General features: G+C 41.0%; 1 protein-coding gene across 5 annotated transcripts in view; it reads right to left on the minus strand.

Moving 5' to 3' along the window:
- Positions 1-13,948, minus strand: part of IMPG2 (interphotoreceptor matrix proteoglycan 2) — a 56,075-nt gene that overhangs the window by 34,172 nt on the left and 7,955 nt on the right. For 4 of the 5 annotated variants that reach the window (XR_001469469.4, XM_040698102.2, XM_015296118.4 and 1 more), the window contains exon 3: positions 5,391-5,557. Coding sequence is in view for 4 of the 5 variants with exons in the window: in XM_040698102.2 (XP_040554036.1) it covers positions 5,391-5,557 (167 nt within the window). In the remaining variant the exon portion in view is untranslated. Of the gene's footprint in view, positions 1-5,390; positions 5,558-8,467; positions 8,601-13,948 lie in introns of all 5 variants that reach the window. The other variant, XM_040698110.1, reaches the window with a different exon arrangement.

Below are 13,948 nucleotides of genomic sequence, written 5' to 3' on the forward strand. Positions count from 1 at the left end.
TTTGCATTAAATTCAAAAGGAAAAGATGATCACAATATCCAGTCTGAAATACAAGACTCGTTTTTGAATAACATTAAATGTTTTGGTTTTTTTTTTTTTTTTTTTTTTTTTTTTGTTGTTGTTGTTGTTGTTGTTTGGTTTTTCCAACTGGGAATGTGGAAATGAAGCATCCCCCTATGGCTAAGCTGGCACAGTCTGCAACATTTGGTAGTGATTGCTTTCTGCTCTTTTATATGAAAAATTTACATTCCGGTCTGGGGTGAGGACATATACTTCAATTTCATGGCAAACAGGAACCTCTTCCCTCTAATTAGAAGTCCAGAGCTCTGAAGTTCTACTTCTGGCTTGGTTTCTCATTTAGTAGAGGATAGCCCAGGCCAAATCATCTCTCCTATCTGACTCGGTTCCATTTTGTGCAAGATGGGAGTTATAAACCTGTTCCTATCTACCGCAAAGGAACCTGCAGGGATTAATATCTTTACCCACTGAATACTTGAAGTTATCTACAAATAATTACACACAGCAGCAGCAGCCATACCATAACTCCAGGGGAAGGCTTTACTCAGCGGAGCTGCCTCTGGCATCTCCTAACATTGTCATACCAATTCTTCTAAAGCTAGGAAATAAATTTTTGTCAGTTGCACTGGTGCTTACCCTTCTCAACAGCCTGCAGTTAGTTTTACATAATGCAAAACTATCAAAAATTATTGAATCCATAGTATTACATACAGACTACCACCAACGCTATATCACACACAGTACTGACCAGATGGATGAGCTTCTCTCAACTCATGAACTGCTGAAAAGCAGTTATATGGGATACTTTTGCCTGATCCTAAGAGACTATCCTGATGCACAGAAGACAAATTATCTTTCCTGGAGTTAATTCCAGGCAGGAGAAAAAAGTGGGAGGGAATGCCAAGAAGATCTTAAGTAATATCATGTTAGTTTAATCCCATCTGTGTAGGGTTGTACCAAGCGTGTTTGATTCAACACACCTGTGCACATTACTTGCCACAGGGAAGTCATAGCAAGAAAATATTCTTTCTTTGCCTGTCCTGCTCGCCCACTACAGTGTATTACAGAACTATCCTCTCACAGGGGAAAGGCTGAGGCACTGGGAGAATTCAAGGGGGTGGATGACAAAATCCAGAATGGAAGCTGGTGGGAAAGGCCAGGATGGTTAGCAATGCTCTGACAGCTGACATGCAAAGATGGTCTACAGTGAGGAAAAGGAGAGATAGCAGAGAAATATGGTGGAACAGAAAATGTTTTAGCCATATCCAAATTGAAGCAAAAGCTAGAGATCTATAGTGTAATGTTAGAAACTAGCTGAAGGTCCAGTCCGTCCAGGAGGAATCAACTCCAAAGCAGAGGTGAACACTCATGACAGAAATGATTCCACAGTGTGTCTTGGGCAATGCTGTCTAGAAATGAGATGGAAAACAGTGAAAACAAAGAACAACTGCAGATTTGCCAGGTAGAAGAGCTGATCAGACAAGGATGATGAAAAAGTATTGACTCTGAGCTCTGCCTCAAAGATGTAAGCACAGGTCCCATGGCTGACAGGTTCTGTGCTTTGTCTGCAGTCAAGGGAGATTAAAAAGGAAGATTTAGGCTGGAACAGGAGAATGACCAGAGAGAGAATCCACACAGAAAGAGCTGAAGAGATTAAAGGAAGATGAAATAAGACTTGGAGAAGCAACTGGAGTTTATTGATTTGAACATACGGTGACATTTTCTCATTGTTTCAGTTTCTTTGTTTTGTTTTAAAATCAGAGAAGTGTAAGACGTGCAATGCAAAAAGAACCAAAGCCAGTAGGAGGACAGGAGAACAATAAGTGTGGGGATAAGAAAGAGGATGAAGAAAATCTGAAAGAATGGCTCTAAGGAGGGCAATGCAAGAAAGTTTTTTGTATCCTTAAGCAGGCGGAGAGAGGGGAAGGGGAGGTGCTGAAAGTGCAGAACAGATCTGCTTTTTTTTTTTTTTTTCTGATGTAGAAGAACTTGGAGATACTCTATACCAAGAAAAAAATATAAAGTTATCTTAGTCAGCTATCAAAACATACTGAAAACTGTAATGAAGATATTGGATTAAACAGAGAAAGACAAGTTGGCAAGGAAGAACCCAGGATAGGCAGAAGGACAGAAGAAAAGGTCTTTCTGCCTCACAGGAAGACAGAATCACCTGCTGCATGAGATGGTCAGAGGTTAAAAATAGGAGGCAGTGGTTAAAAAATGACAGTGGGTTGCTGACTCATTACTTTGAAGAAACTCAGAATTCAGGCAAGTTCAGATGACATTCCTCAGTGCCCATTTCAGTATGCTAAGGAGGCATTTTGCTGTGGCATCCAGAAGCATTTAGCCCATGCTCCAAACACAGCAGAACAGATAGAGCTGCTGACAGACTTTGAAAGATCAATACTAAAAAAGTGTGCTGCTGAGTTGACATAGCTACAGCTTTTGTTTCTTGGCCCAGGAGCTTTCTGAACTGAATTTTGGTGGGTGTCTCCCATCACTGCCTTGGAGATTCCCTGCTTTCTTATCTGTCTGTTGGTTCGCAGACAAAGCTGTATTACAAACTCCTTTCTGTGGCTAACTCTTAGCTTAACTTTTTGTTCTCAGCCCCACCAAAGAGAGCACAGCCCAAATCCTTCTCTCATCAGCATCCAAACATCACATCCTTTTCTTTGGAAAAGATTCATGACCTAATTCATTTATAGAAATTAGTTGGTAAAGATTGTTTTTTCTTCCCCAGAATATGTAGTTTTCCTCCATTTGTAATTGCAGTACATTGATGGATTTGTGGATATTCATAACAAGATCTGTCATCGTTTCTTGCTGAATTAGCATATATAACATTAGTCATGCATCAAGTTCCCAATGTGAAATCACTTGAGGCTCCATTAAAAGTATAAGCAAAGTATTTGCAAGGTAGTGATAAGGTAAAAAGTACCCACCAGTATCTTTCAACAGAAGCTGAATGTTTACAGTGTATTCTGCATATTCTGATTTTGTTTTTGCTTTTAAAAAACTGCCACTGATATAGGGATGGGCTTGACTTCACACCTACTTTCTTAACATCTTGAAAATATCTTTTTTCCTCCTCCTCGTTCTTTTTCACACCTTCACTTCCTTTAATTTTGCTGCTTCACGTTTAAACATTCAGTGCATAATCCTGTGATAAAATCTGTGCAAATTTCTTTACTAATTTTTCTGTACATGCTAGAGATAGATGAAGGAAAAAGGAAAAAAAGGAAAAAGGAAAGAAAAACTTGTCATATGAAGACTTTCGGTGCACTTAGCTTGACTTTTTATTTCTAATCACTGTCAGCAGCAGGTACCTTTATGGAAGATTTGTGAATATCCAAAAACTGGACAGGAGCCCTAACAGATCCTCAGATGAAGAAAGAACAAGAAAACAAAAAAAGAAGGTGTCAAAACACTTCCACTTGCCACTCCAGAACTGTTGTGTTGTTTCTGTAGTTTATAAGGTCAAAAAATGTGCCCAGCTGCTATATGGGTACCTCAAGAAGAGATATTGCATCCCTGCGGTAGCTGTTGCTATGGGTGGCATAAATTGTTGGTTTGGCAGCAGTGCATCAATCTCACAGCAAAAGGTACGTGGCTCTCAGGAAATCTATAGTTACTTTTGTTGACATTTCTCCCTTTTTCAGATTTTTCAAGAAATATCTAAGCACTATGACAGTAATATCCATAGTAATGCATAACACCTAAAAAAAAAACCACAGAAATACTTTGGTCAGTTGTAGGGTCTAGGCTAAACTGCTGACCACAGATGATTCACAAACACAAGAGAGCAAAGAAAGATTAAAAGCCAGGATTATTTAATGAGGTGTGTAATGGTCAGACAAAGAATTTAGAGGCTGAGTTAACTGTCCACATTGCTTTTCTGCATCTCAATGCATGAGTGATTCTTCCACTCAAGCAACTGAGTGTGTGGACTATTCACACATTTAATGCTATAGGGTATTGTGCATGCTGTGAAATGATGACAGTCCTAAAGTAAGAAGTGCTCCATGTTTTATAGAATATAATCTAAGGAACAAATATAAATAAATACGGTCACAGCTTACTAAATGAATGAATGAATATGCTGTAACGAGAGAAGCAAAATTCCCATGAATAAGGGAAAAGCTTTCCTATGCAACTTGGTCAACTTAGCTGGTGAATGTGGCAAAAAAAAAAACAGGACAGTACTTTAAACATGCTCCTAGTCCCACAGGCTAATCTGGGCACCACCTCCTACTACACATTAACCTGGAACAAGCAACTGGTAGGAGGAAGGATGTTCTTAAAAGCAGAGTAATAACCACTGCCTCTGTTTGGACTTAATATTCTCAGAGCTGCTTTAAAGAGGTTTCACCCTCTGACAAGCAAGTTGTGCATAAGCACATATGAGAAAGAGTGACTCAGTACTAGAAATAGCAATTAAATCCACACTGACCTATGTGTATTAAAAAATACACCACGAGACCTTTTGCAGCTGGCTGGCCAGGGATGAGAGAGAGTACTCTCACCTTCAGTTTGGCTGAAATATAAATTGAGGTGCTGATGGGTTTTTTTTGTTTCTTTGTATTCAGGTTATCTGATAGATTTGTGATATTCTGTATAAAACATATTTAAGGCCTCTCTACCTTTGAGGCAGTCAACAGCTCCTTCTAATCCACAAATTTACTCAATATACCTCCAACCTATGTATCCAAGTCATTGATAAAAACACCAGGGCCACTTCTCTTCAAATTTGAGCCCTGGGGAACCCCACTTAGTAACTGGCCATCAGCTTGATGTAGCCCCATTTAATTTGATCCTTAGAGCCCGACACGTCAACCAATTGTTCACCTATCACATCGTTCTGTTTAAGTGTCCACATCTTTTTGTGAAGTCTTCTAAGGACAACAGTACCACAAGACATCACAGAAGCAAACTTTGGTTAGTATCCACCAGTGAAGAGTAGCATCCAGGCTCAGAAAAATTCTCTCCCCATTAACCACAGTGATTTCCCTGCTCACATCCTCAGTGCGCATTCCTAGCACAGGAGTCCACAAAAAAAGCAGAAAGGAAAAAAAACAGTATGTCCATACTAGCACAACATTACTGATTCTGATCAGACTTTTAAGATTTCTCTTATGTTTCATCTAGCTTGCAAAAATAGGAGAAATTGTAAATTTTAAAGAAATATCTTTTAACCACTATACTCTTTAAGACAGCCTGATCTCTGAACAACAGATCCAAAAGCTGGGAGTATTCATGCCTGTAAATTTTTAACTGCCCCCACATATTACCTACTGCCATATGCTGAACATGTTTTTGTGGTGGAACATTATACCCTTGCTTAGGAGAAGACACCGACCTGGTGCTGCACTCACCTTCACAATCAGACTTCGGTGCTCCTCAGATTGACTGAAGTTCATGCCCATTTCAAAAATGCTCATCGTTCCTTCCTCACACAGGCTCATCCAGGTGTGATACTCTTCACGCTCTGGCAGTCTATCCCAGAATGTCTTGAAGACCTCCCAGACTGTTTCCTGACACACTGAAGGCACAAGAGAGGTCTGCCGTTAGTACAACAGAAGTGCTTCTGTGGCAAAGGTGGTCAACACAATATTGCTCTAATGCTGTATGCTGCATGATTATGGTGATTAGCGATAAGGAACAAGAGGGAATGGTCTCAAGTTGAGCCGGGAGGGAGGGGAAGGGCGGGGAGTTCAGTTTGGATATTAGGAAAAATTTCTTTTCAGCAAAAGTAGTGAGGCATTGGAGGAGGCTGCCCAGGGAGGTGGTGGTGTCACTGTCCCCAGAGGTATTCAATTACCGTGTAGATGTGGCACTGAGGGATGTGGTTAGTGCACATGGTGGGGATGGGCTGACAGTGGGACTAAATGATCTTGTGGTCTTTTCCAGCCCTAACAGTTCTATGATACACACTACATGTAAATGTGTAAGACATTAAATGCACCAACGATGAAGATCTGGTAGATCTTACACACTCACACCACTTCCCTTCCTGAATTTTTACTGAAGTAATTATTTCATTAAAGAAAAAGTAGAGACCAGGATGATGATGACATAACAATGTAATTTGTTAAGCAATAAGTCAATCCCTACCCCTACTGTATATATGCACAGAGAAAGATCTGTGGCTGAATAGACAGCCTGCAAATTAAATGTTGAATTATCTTGTGTGCCAGCTGCTTCAGCCTCCCTCTCTTGAATGTGCTTTTTGCCAGTCAGAGTAGTTGGTCATACCACTTGCTTAAGCAAGAATCCTTCTGTGACCCAGAATAAGCAGAGGAGATGAAGATATATAGAATTTTCTATGTGTTCTGGAAGAGGACTACGTTAAAAGAACAACTCTAAAAATCAGCTGCAGCAGGTGCCAGCCTGGGGTAGCACCACGCAAACAAACCTGCTTTTCAGCTTTAATCTGATTTCACTAGTTAAATATATACGCATAGTTTGGCAGAGGAGCACTTTGCATTCAGGGAAAGTCTTGACATCATAAGCAAAACCCTACAGGAGGCTGACTGTGAATCTATCTTTGGAGGCTCATTTTTTCCAATCAGCTTAACATTACAATCTAGGCTGCCAAAAATGGCATCTTTGTAAATACTGCTTCTTCTCCGTATCTTGTATTCTGAATTCCAAAATGGATGAAAGGTTCATGTGAATGTGAATTCCAAAATGGATTAAATTTAACACCTAAATCACGCTGAAACATTGCTTCTTCTAGCCAAGGAGTGGGCATTTCTCTTAAACGCAACAGCTTTAGAAATAATAACTTGAAGAAACTGTCCCCAGTCACACCTAAAAGCTTAGCTGATTTTGGTGCTGGATGGCATCAGGCAAAAAAAGTTCTTTTCTCCACTCCAAATTTCAGTTTATCATAGTAGCTGAGATCATTTCTCTCTGTAGAACTGTCTGCAGATATACAGGTATTTCTTATTTCTGCACCACATTCCTGCCAGCTTTTCTACATGGAGGTGGCCTTGCTCATTTGACAGGTATGAATGGAGAGGAATGTGGTCTTTAGGCTCTCCATAATTAACTTTCTGTAATATATTACTGCTTTAGCATTCCTCCAGCTTCCAGGCGTAATCTGTACATATTTATCTGTAAAGCACAGTAATTGGTCCTCTCACATCCCAATTCGAGTTATACTGGCTGCCTCAGCAACTAAGGAGGCAAAGGCTGCGTTTCCATACGAGTCTGTACAGACCTCAGGCAATGAACCCATAATCCTTCTCAAGGATTTCTGGATCCTGCTGGAGTACTAATAAGCTTCCTGAAGCAGAAGGACATCTGTAGTATCCCCTCTACCATCCCACTCCTAAGAACTGTGTGTTCAGGTAAAGACCTATGTCTCGTTCCAGACCCAGAAGCCTATACCAGGCAGTGCCACTTTCTCTAATTTCTTTGCGTGGAATTTATGTCCTGCATTCTGATTAATGGACCTTTTACTCCAGGTGTAATAGTTTACAGCAACACCCCTGAAACGTGATTATTCCCTGTAGCTGGGATAAGCCTTCAGCACACTGTCAGTGAGAGATGAAGCCATGGCTAGAGCTTGCAAACACACTGCAGTGGCACTGTCTAATCCTAATTTTCAAACGGCAACAGGCAAAGGACTGGCTTTACATCTGTAAAGTAATAATTAGCAGTAATGATAGTAGGCAGTTTTCATTACTGCTCTTAATCTTAAATAGTTTAATCTCTCTTTTTGTCTTTTTTTTAATGAGTGTGATGAGAGTGCGTCTTGTCTGAATACAAGCTGCTGCTGTATGAACAGTTGCCCCAATCAGCTCCCAGTAGATTAAAGATTTATTGTGTGTCCTTTCATTTGGAATTAGACACTCCACTGAATTCTAGTCCCAAAAGCTTTGTGCCATCTGTGGGCTTCAAGCCCATTAATCAGACCTAAGCTGCCAGAACAGGGTCATATTTGCAAGAGAAGGATGAAAGGGGGATTCGGTTAAGGAGTCCTCTCTGGCCTCTGTCTTGTTTTGCCATTTCCACTGTGGAAAGCAGTAAAACATGAGACAGCATGGTCCAAACTGATACTAAGTCATGTTCCAGCCCTTCTGACTGCTTATCTTGTCATTGTCCTGTTTATTCCACTGGCCAATTTGTGAAACAGGGGACTGCCTGGCAGGACAGTGAATCCAGACTGCATGGGACTCAACCCAAGAACCGTCCCCAAACATGTTTGCCTAAATGGTGTCCAAGAGAAAAACCATAGTCTGGCTATGAAAAGGACAAATTTTGTTTTAATCTTTCTTTCTCATGTATCTTTTCAATATTTAAGTAGCTAGATGAGAGTTGCCATTCCAAGCACTGAAAAAGAATGGCACAGTTTCTTCAATGTGACTCAGATCATATAAAGAAAGAAAAAAATATGATTCTACCTCCCAACTGTTCTTTCAAGTATGTCAGAGTGAGTTCTTACCACGGCATAATTGACGTGGCCACCCAAGGAAGTGAAGAGACACCACCCTCATGTTTCATTCAGTTCCGTAAGTGTTTTTATCCTTCTTTCAGTTTAAAGGTGGAGCCCATCACTGTGGCAGGTGTTCGACTACCTGTAGGCCAGGGAGGTTGTTCAAAGTTCTTATCAGCAATTTTTTGAGAACTCCCATAAGAGAAAAATCTTGTTTTTCATAAGCAGATTATAAGCATGCTGAGACTATATAGGCAAAACCTGAGGTCATAAATCATAAGTAAACAAAGTTTAACTTGAGTGGAAGCTTCAGCAAACAGATATATTTTACTGTGTAGAAATAATTCACTGTTTTTCCTTTCTGACCTTCTGGCAACTTGCCATTATCTTTGCCATGTGTATTATCTACATATTCTGTGCATAAATGAAGCAACATTTAACTATTATTTGAAATCTCATAAACCGACTGTAGGGAACCAGCTATGGCAGGGGGTTGGACTCCGTACTCTCCAGAGGTCCCTTCCAACCTCTACAGTCCTGTGATATAGCAACTTCTTTGAGCCAAAACAGAAATAAAATAAGCATCTGGTCAAAACACATATTTACCTGCATGCTTTCTGACTTGCCAACTGCTAAGTAAAAGACCTCTTGTGTTTAGGCCTTACATTACGATCTTTCCAGAGTTGGGTTTTGAAGACTAGCTGCAGAACCTTACAAAGAAAGGAGCCAACCAGGCAACACTGCCAGGATGATGAAGGAACTACTGAGCAGACCCAGTGGTACTATCACTTCAGGGCAGCCCCCGAGGCACAGGGGAGCCCATCCTTACAGCTACATCTCACTCAGAACTTTCACTGGCCTACTGCAGGGGTAGACACAGTCACGGAGTATGTGGGACAGCATTAGCAGCATCAGGTCCTGGACAAGACAGGATTTGCGATCCGGCCTCTAATCCCTGGTAAACAATACCGATTAAAAGCATCATAAAATCGAGATCAATCTTTTAAGGCAGCGAGCTAAGAGCCTTGAAGTTACACGTGGGTGGGAAGGTAAGGTAAGCTCCTCTAGAAAATAACTTCCTTCTTCCCATAGCCTTGGTAATAAATAACTTGTATTTTAGTGTTAAGTGCTCAGATGCTTTGCAGTTTTCATCTGAAGAATTCATTTGTTAAAAAAAAAGATAACGGCTCCCTGCTATAGAGATGTGATCACTCCAGCTGTCCTCAGAAAAGTAAGCAAGTCCACAGATGATGTGTGACTGACATGATGAATCAGAATTCAAACCAAGAATGAAAACCAGATGGCTTGATCTTCAAGATTTTTTCCCCAGTGTACATTTTGCATGTGCATAACACAAGTCCTCAGAAATTCAGTCACTTAACTCATCTCTGAAATATATTCTGCTTCAAGGTGAAAGATTTTCCTGCCAAGGCAGGAAAAATCGAGCAATAGCATGTTTGGCCCGTGCACTTGTGCAAACTTCCACTTGAGCAACGTGTCATAGGCACAGTCTTGATTTTTAAGGACCACAGTAGGTTCCAAAGGCCCCCTCAGAAAGCTGGACACATACCAAGGTCATTTGAATCTCAGTATCTCTCCTCTAGAAGCCAAAAAGCCCAGCCCTTGGAGCTTATCTGCTTCAAATCTAGTGTTTACACTCAATGTGTACAAATAATATCTTGAAAAACTCAAGACAAATTGCGTTTCAGAAAAAAAAAAATAGGTAGGCATAAGCTTTTTTCAGTCCTATAAACATGTGAAAGGGGTGAAAAAAAAATGTGATTGAAGTTTACTTTCTTAAGACTTTATCATCCTTCTCAAAATCTCCAGCTAAGATCTGCGATGAGATGACCCCTCTTGTCTGACACTCTGCCAGTCGGCTACCTTGCGTGCACCTGGGCAGGATACAGCACCTCTCTGGCTCTAGCTTTACAATTCAGGATGCATTTATCTCTCAAATGAGAAACAATTAGCCTATTACATCTCAGTCTGTGCTCAGGGATTTCTGAGGTTAATAGGAGAGGCAACACGTGACAGCACCCAGTGGGGGGTAGGGTGGCTTTCTGGCCATTTGTGTAAGTGGAGAGCGCTGGAGTTTAATCTCAGTTAAATCCCATTAGTGCTTCTTAAGTGTTGAATCGTACAGTGGCTAGGAGCACCGAGTCAGGCAGAATATTCTATTTTAAGGCAACCTGAGGCCAATTCCTTCTCCTCCCTTGCAATTTCTCCACAACTGGAAGACTTAATGGCAGCGGGTTTTTATAAGAACTATTGCAAGAGCGAGATTGACAGACACTTCTTAAGAGATCTTTCCTGCAAAGATTTCATTAGAACTTGCTAAACAAGCTAATAAAGTCACCTGCAGTGCAATCACTTCAGCTGTTGCTGAAATGCTGTTGTTTACAGGCTACAACACGACAACCTTTAAATAACACATGTAGCAGTCCAGGGTTTTTAATTAAAATAGCTGAATGTCAGTTAGCTAATCCACACGAAGGATGTTTGCCATGAATGCTGACACACTGAACTCTACCATGAACTATTCTCACTGGCAATATTTCAGTAACTACAAAGGAGTCTCTTTCAAGATAACACTTGAGATTTTGAGAAGTGTATACTGACATCTAATAATTCAGATGTGGAGGGAGACAAATAGATTTTTTTTTACAAATAAACTTCAGAAGTGTATTGGCTGAGTATGAGCTATGTGTAATAAGTGACAGGGAAGAGAGGGAAACAAGGAGAAAAGGCTCACTTGGACAGGAACATTGATTTAATGCATGCTGCTTCGGCCAGATAGATTTCATGAATTTTGACCGCTTGCTTTCATCATTATTCAGCACGATTTGTATACTTTTTGTCATGTAGGGTTTCAGCATCAAATTGAATCTCCAATCTTAGCTCTATCCCTGTGCTGAACATCACATCGTTATTTCTGCTGTTTCAATAAATAGATCTAAATCAATTCAAGAAATGGGGAGAAAATTTGGATTCTGTCTTTACTGTTATGAGTTCAGTCCTTTGCCCAAGATCACCAAATCTTGATTATAATCATGAATAGAACTCATTCGTGAGAAATTTGTTTTATTCTTTCCAAAGTACTGAATTTTCCTTGGCTCTCATTAGCTGTGACACACCAGAACACTGTTTGCTTCCTTCTCTGGTCAGAATCTTTATATGCTATCTTTAGATGTTTGGCTTTACCTGGAGCTCTGGCTGACAAAAACATTTCTGTCAGAGAGACCATCGGATCTACCTGCGTGAAAATATGATGCACTCACTCAATACACTGAACTGTTGAAGGCCATGGATCAAAGTAGGAAAAAATGCAAATGCAATTTAGGAATTGCACAGGAGTAACTACATCTCAGCCATCCCAAAGACAGCAGCAGTACTAATTCTGAGCCACAGTGCCAAAACCCAGCATCCTTTGTTTTACCCAGTTGTTAGGAACATCACCAGGATAACAGCACGTACCATCAACCCTGCAACCCTTACCTTGTTTCTGTTTCACTGGCAAGTCCACCTTTTAAGTCTATTAAATTCTCAGCTGTCAACTGACAGTTTACACCAAAGAAAAAGGGCAGTCAGCATAAAGTGACTGGTCAGTCTTATGACCTGGAGTGGAACAGACAGACTTTTGGCCTGAGTGGGTATGGCTGTTTTTCATATAACATCTTTTGTTAACAGGGGCTTGGCCCATAGCCTGCCTGTGAAGAGTAAAAAAATCATTATTCCAAATCAACATTACTGTACTTGGCGTACTTGTTATCTGAAATCCACAGTTAGATTCCTACTGAATCCCTTTTGTGAAACCTCCAGCCTGTTGGATACATGTTGTGCTCATCGCAGCAATCCATCTATGAACCACCATCAGATTTATGTGGACCTTCCAGCAGCATCGCTGCTCCTATTAAAAGGACATGTATTAAAGACCCAAACCACAGGCCTGAAGTACCCAAACTGCAAGCATCTCTGACTGATTTTCATCTCTACATTCTCTAAAAAATGAAATACAAAGGCAGCCAACAGCAGTGGCTTCCATGCACAGCTGCAGGAGGTGCAGTCTTTATTTATCAGGCCAGAGACTTCAGAGATGACCATAACTCTGTCAGCTCAAAAGAGACCAAAAATAGTACCTACCACTAGTGTAAAGGTTGGTTTGTTCTGCAGTGTGAATGACTGTAGGAATAAATCATCACATGAGAAAACTGTCCTCTAGACTGCAAGTGTAGAGAAACAGGCAAAAATAACTCTGTTCTTGGCTGGTGTTTCTAACTACTGCAGTAACAGTAACAATTAGCAGTGAATATCCATATCATTACTTAGATTATCTGTCCCTAACACTAATAAAGGTTTTAGCAAGCTAGCAAAAGTAAGTAAAGCTAGGGGACCTACAGCTAGGTAATTAAATCCCCACATTTCCTTCTAAGGTAGATGTAGACAGAACAAATATACCTCACATAACTAGAACATGCAAGCTCTTATGTCAAAGGAACAATCAACTATGTCCCTCAGTGCCACAATTACACGGCTCTTGAACACCTCCAGGAAGGGGGAATCCACCACCTCCCTGGGCATCCTGTGCCACTGCCTCACTGTTCTTTATGAGAAGAAATGTTTCCTAATATCCAACCTAAACCTCCCCTGGTGCAACTTGAGGCAGTTCGCTCTCATTCTGTCTCTGTTACCAAGGAGAAGAGGCTGACTGCTATCTCGCCACAACCTCCTTTCAGGGAATTGTAGGGGGCAATAAGGTCTCCCCTGGCTCTCCTCTTCTCCAGACCGAACAATCCCAGTTCCCTCAGCTGTTCCCTGTAAGACTTGTGTTCCAGACCCTTCACCATCTTCACTGCCCTTCTCTGAACACACTCCAGGGCCTCAGTGTCTTTCTTGTAGTGAGACACCCAAAACTGAACACAGAACTCAAGGTGTGGCCTCAGGAGGTAATTAACAAGACCTCACCAAATAGTTCTGATGCGGCACATTGCTGCTAACAGAATGAAGACGACAGGTTGCTCGAACTAGACTTTGCTCAACTTGCTGCTAATTAGAGTCATCCCTATTTCTTGCATAGATCTTTTTCAAAAGTTTAAGATGCTAAGGATGGCCACAGCACCTCTGCTCAAGAAGTCATAGGGGACTTCGGAAGCCAGGAGTCCAACATGAAAGGAGAGGGACTCCGTGGGCCTTTGGTTCAGCCTAAGATCATCAAGTTCTAAGTGAGCTTTTACAAAACAACAGATAGATTTCTCTTCTTCACTCTCACTCAGACTTTTGCTTACTCAGTGTTTGCCTATGCTCCCATACAGTGTGTAATTGAGGGATGGCTGCAGTTAAAGGACATAATATGGATTAATTTGGAGCAAAGCGAAGACCATTTGAGTGCTACTGAGCAGACATAAACAAGAAGCTCACAAAGGCTGTCAGACTATGTGATCAATGTCAACACCTCTCTCAAGCTGGGCACAAGTCAACATTTGGACAGGG

This window comes from Gallus gallus, chromosome 1, assembly GCF_016699485.2.
Source record: "Gallus gallus isolate bGalGal1 chromosome 1, bGalGal1.mat.broiler.GRCg7b, whole genome shotgun sequence".
Taxonomy (NCBI): Eukaryota; Metazoa; Chordata; class Aves; order Galliformes; family Phasianidae; genus Gallus; species Gallus gallus.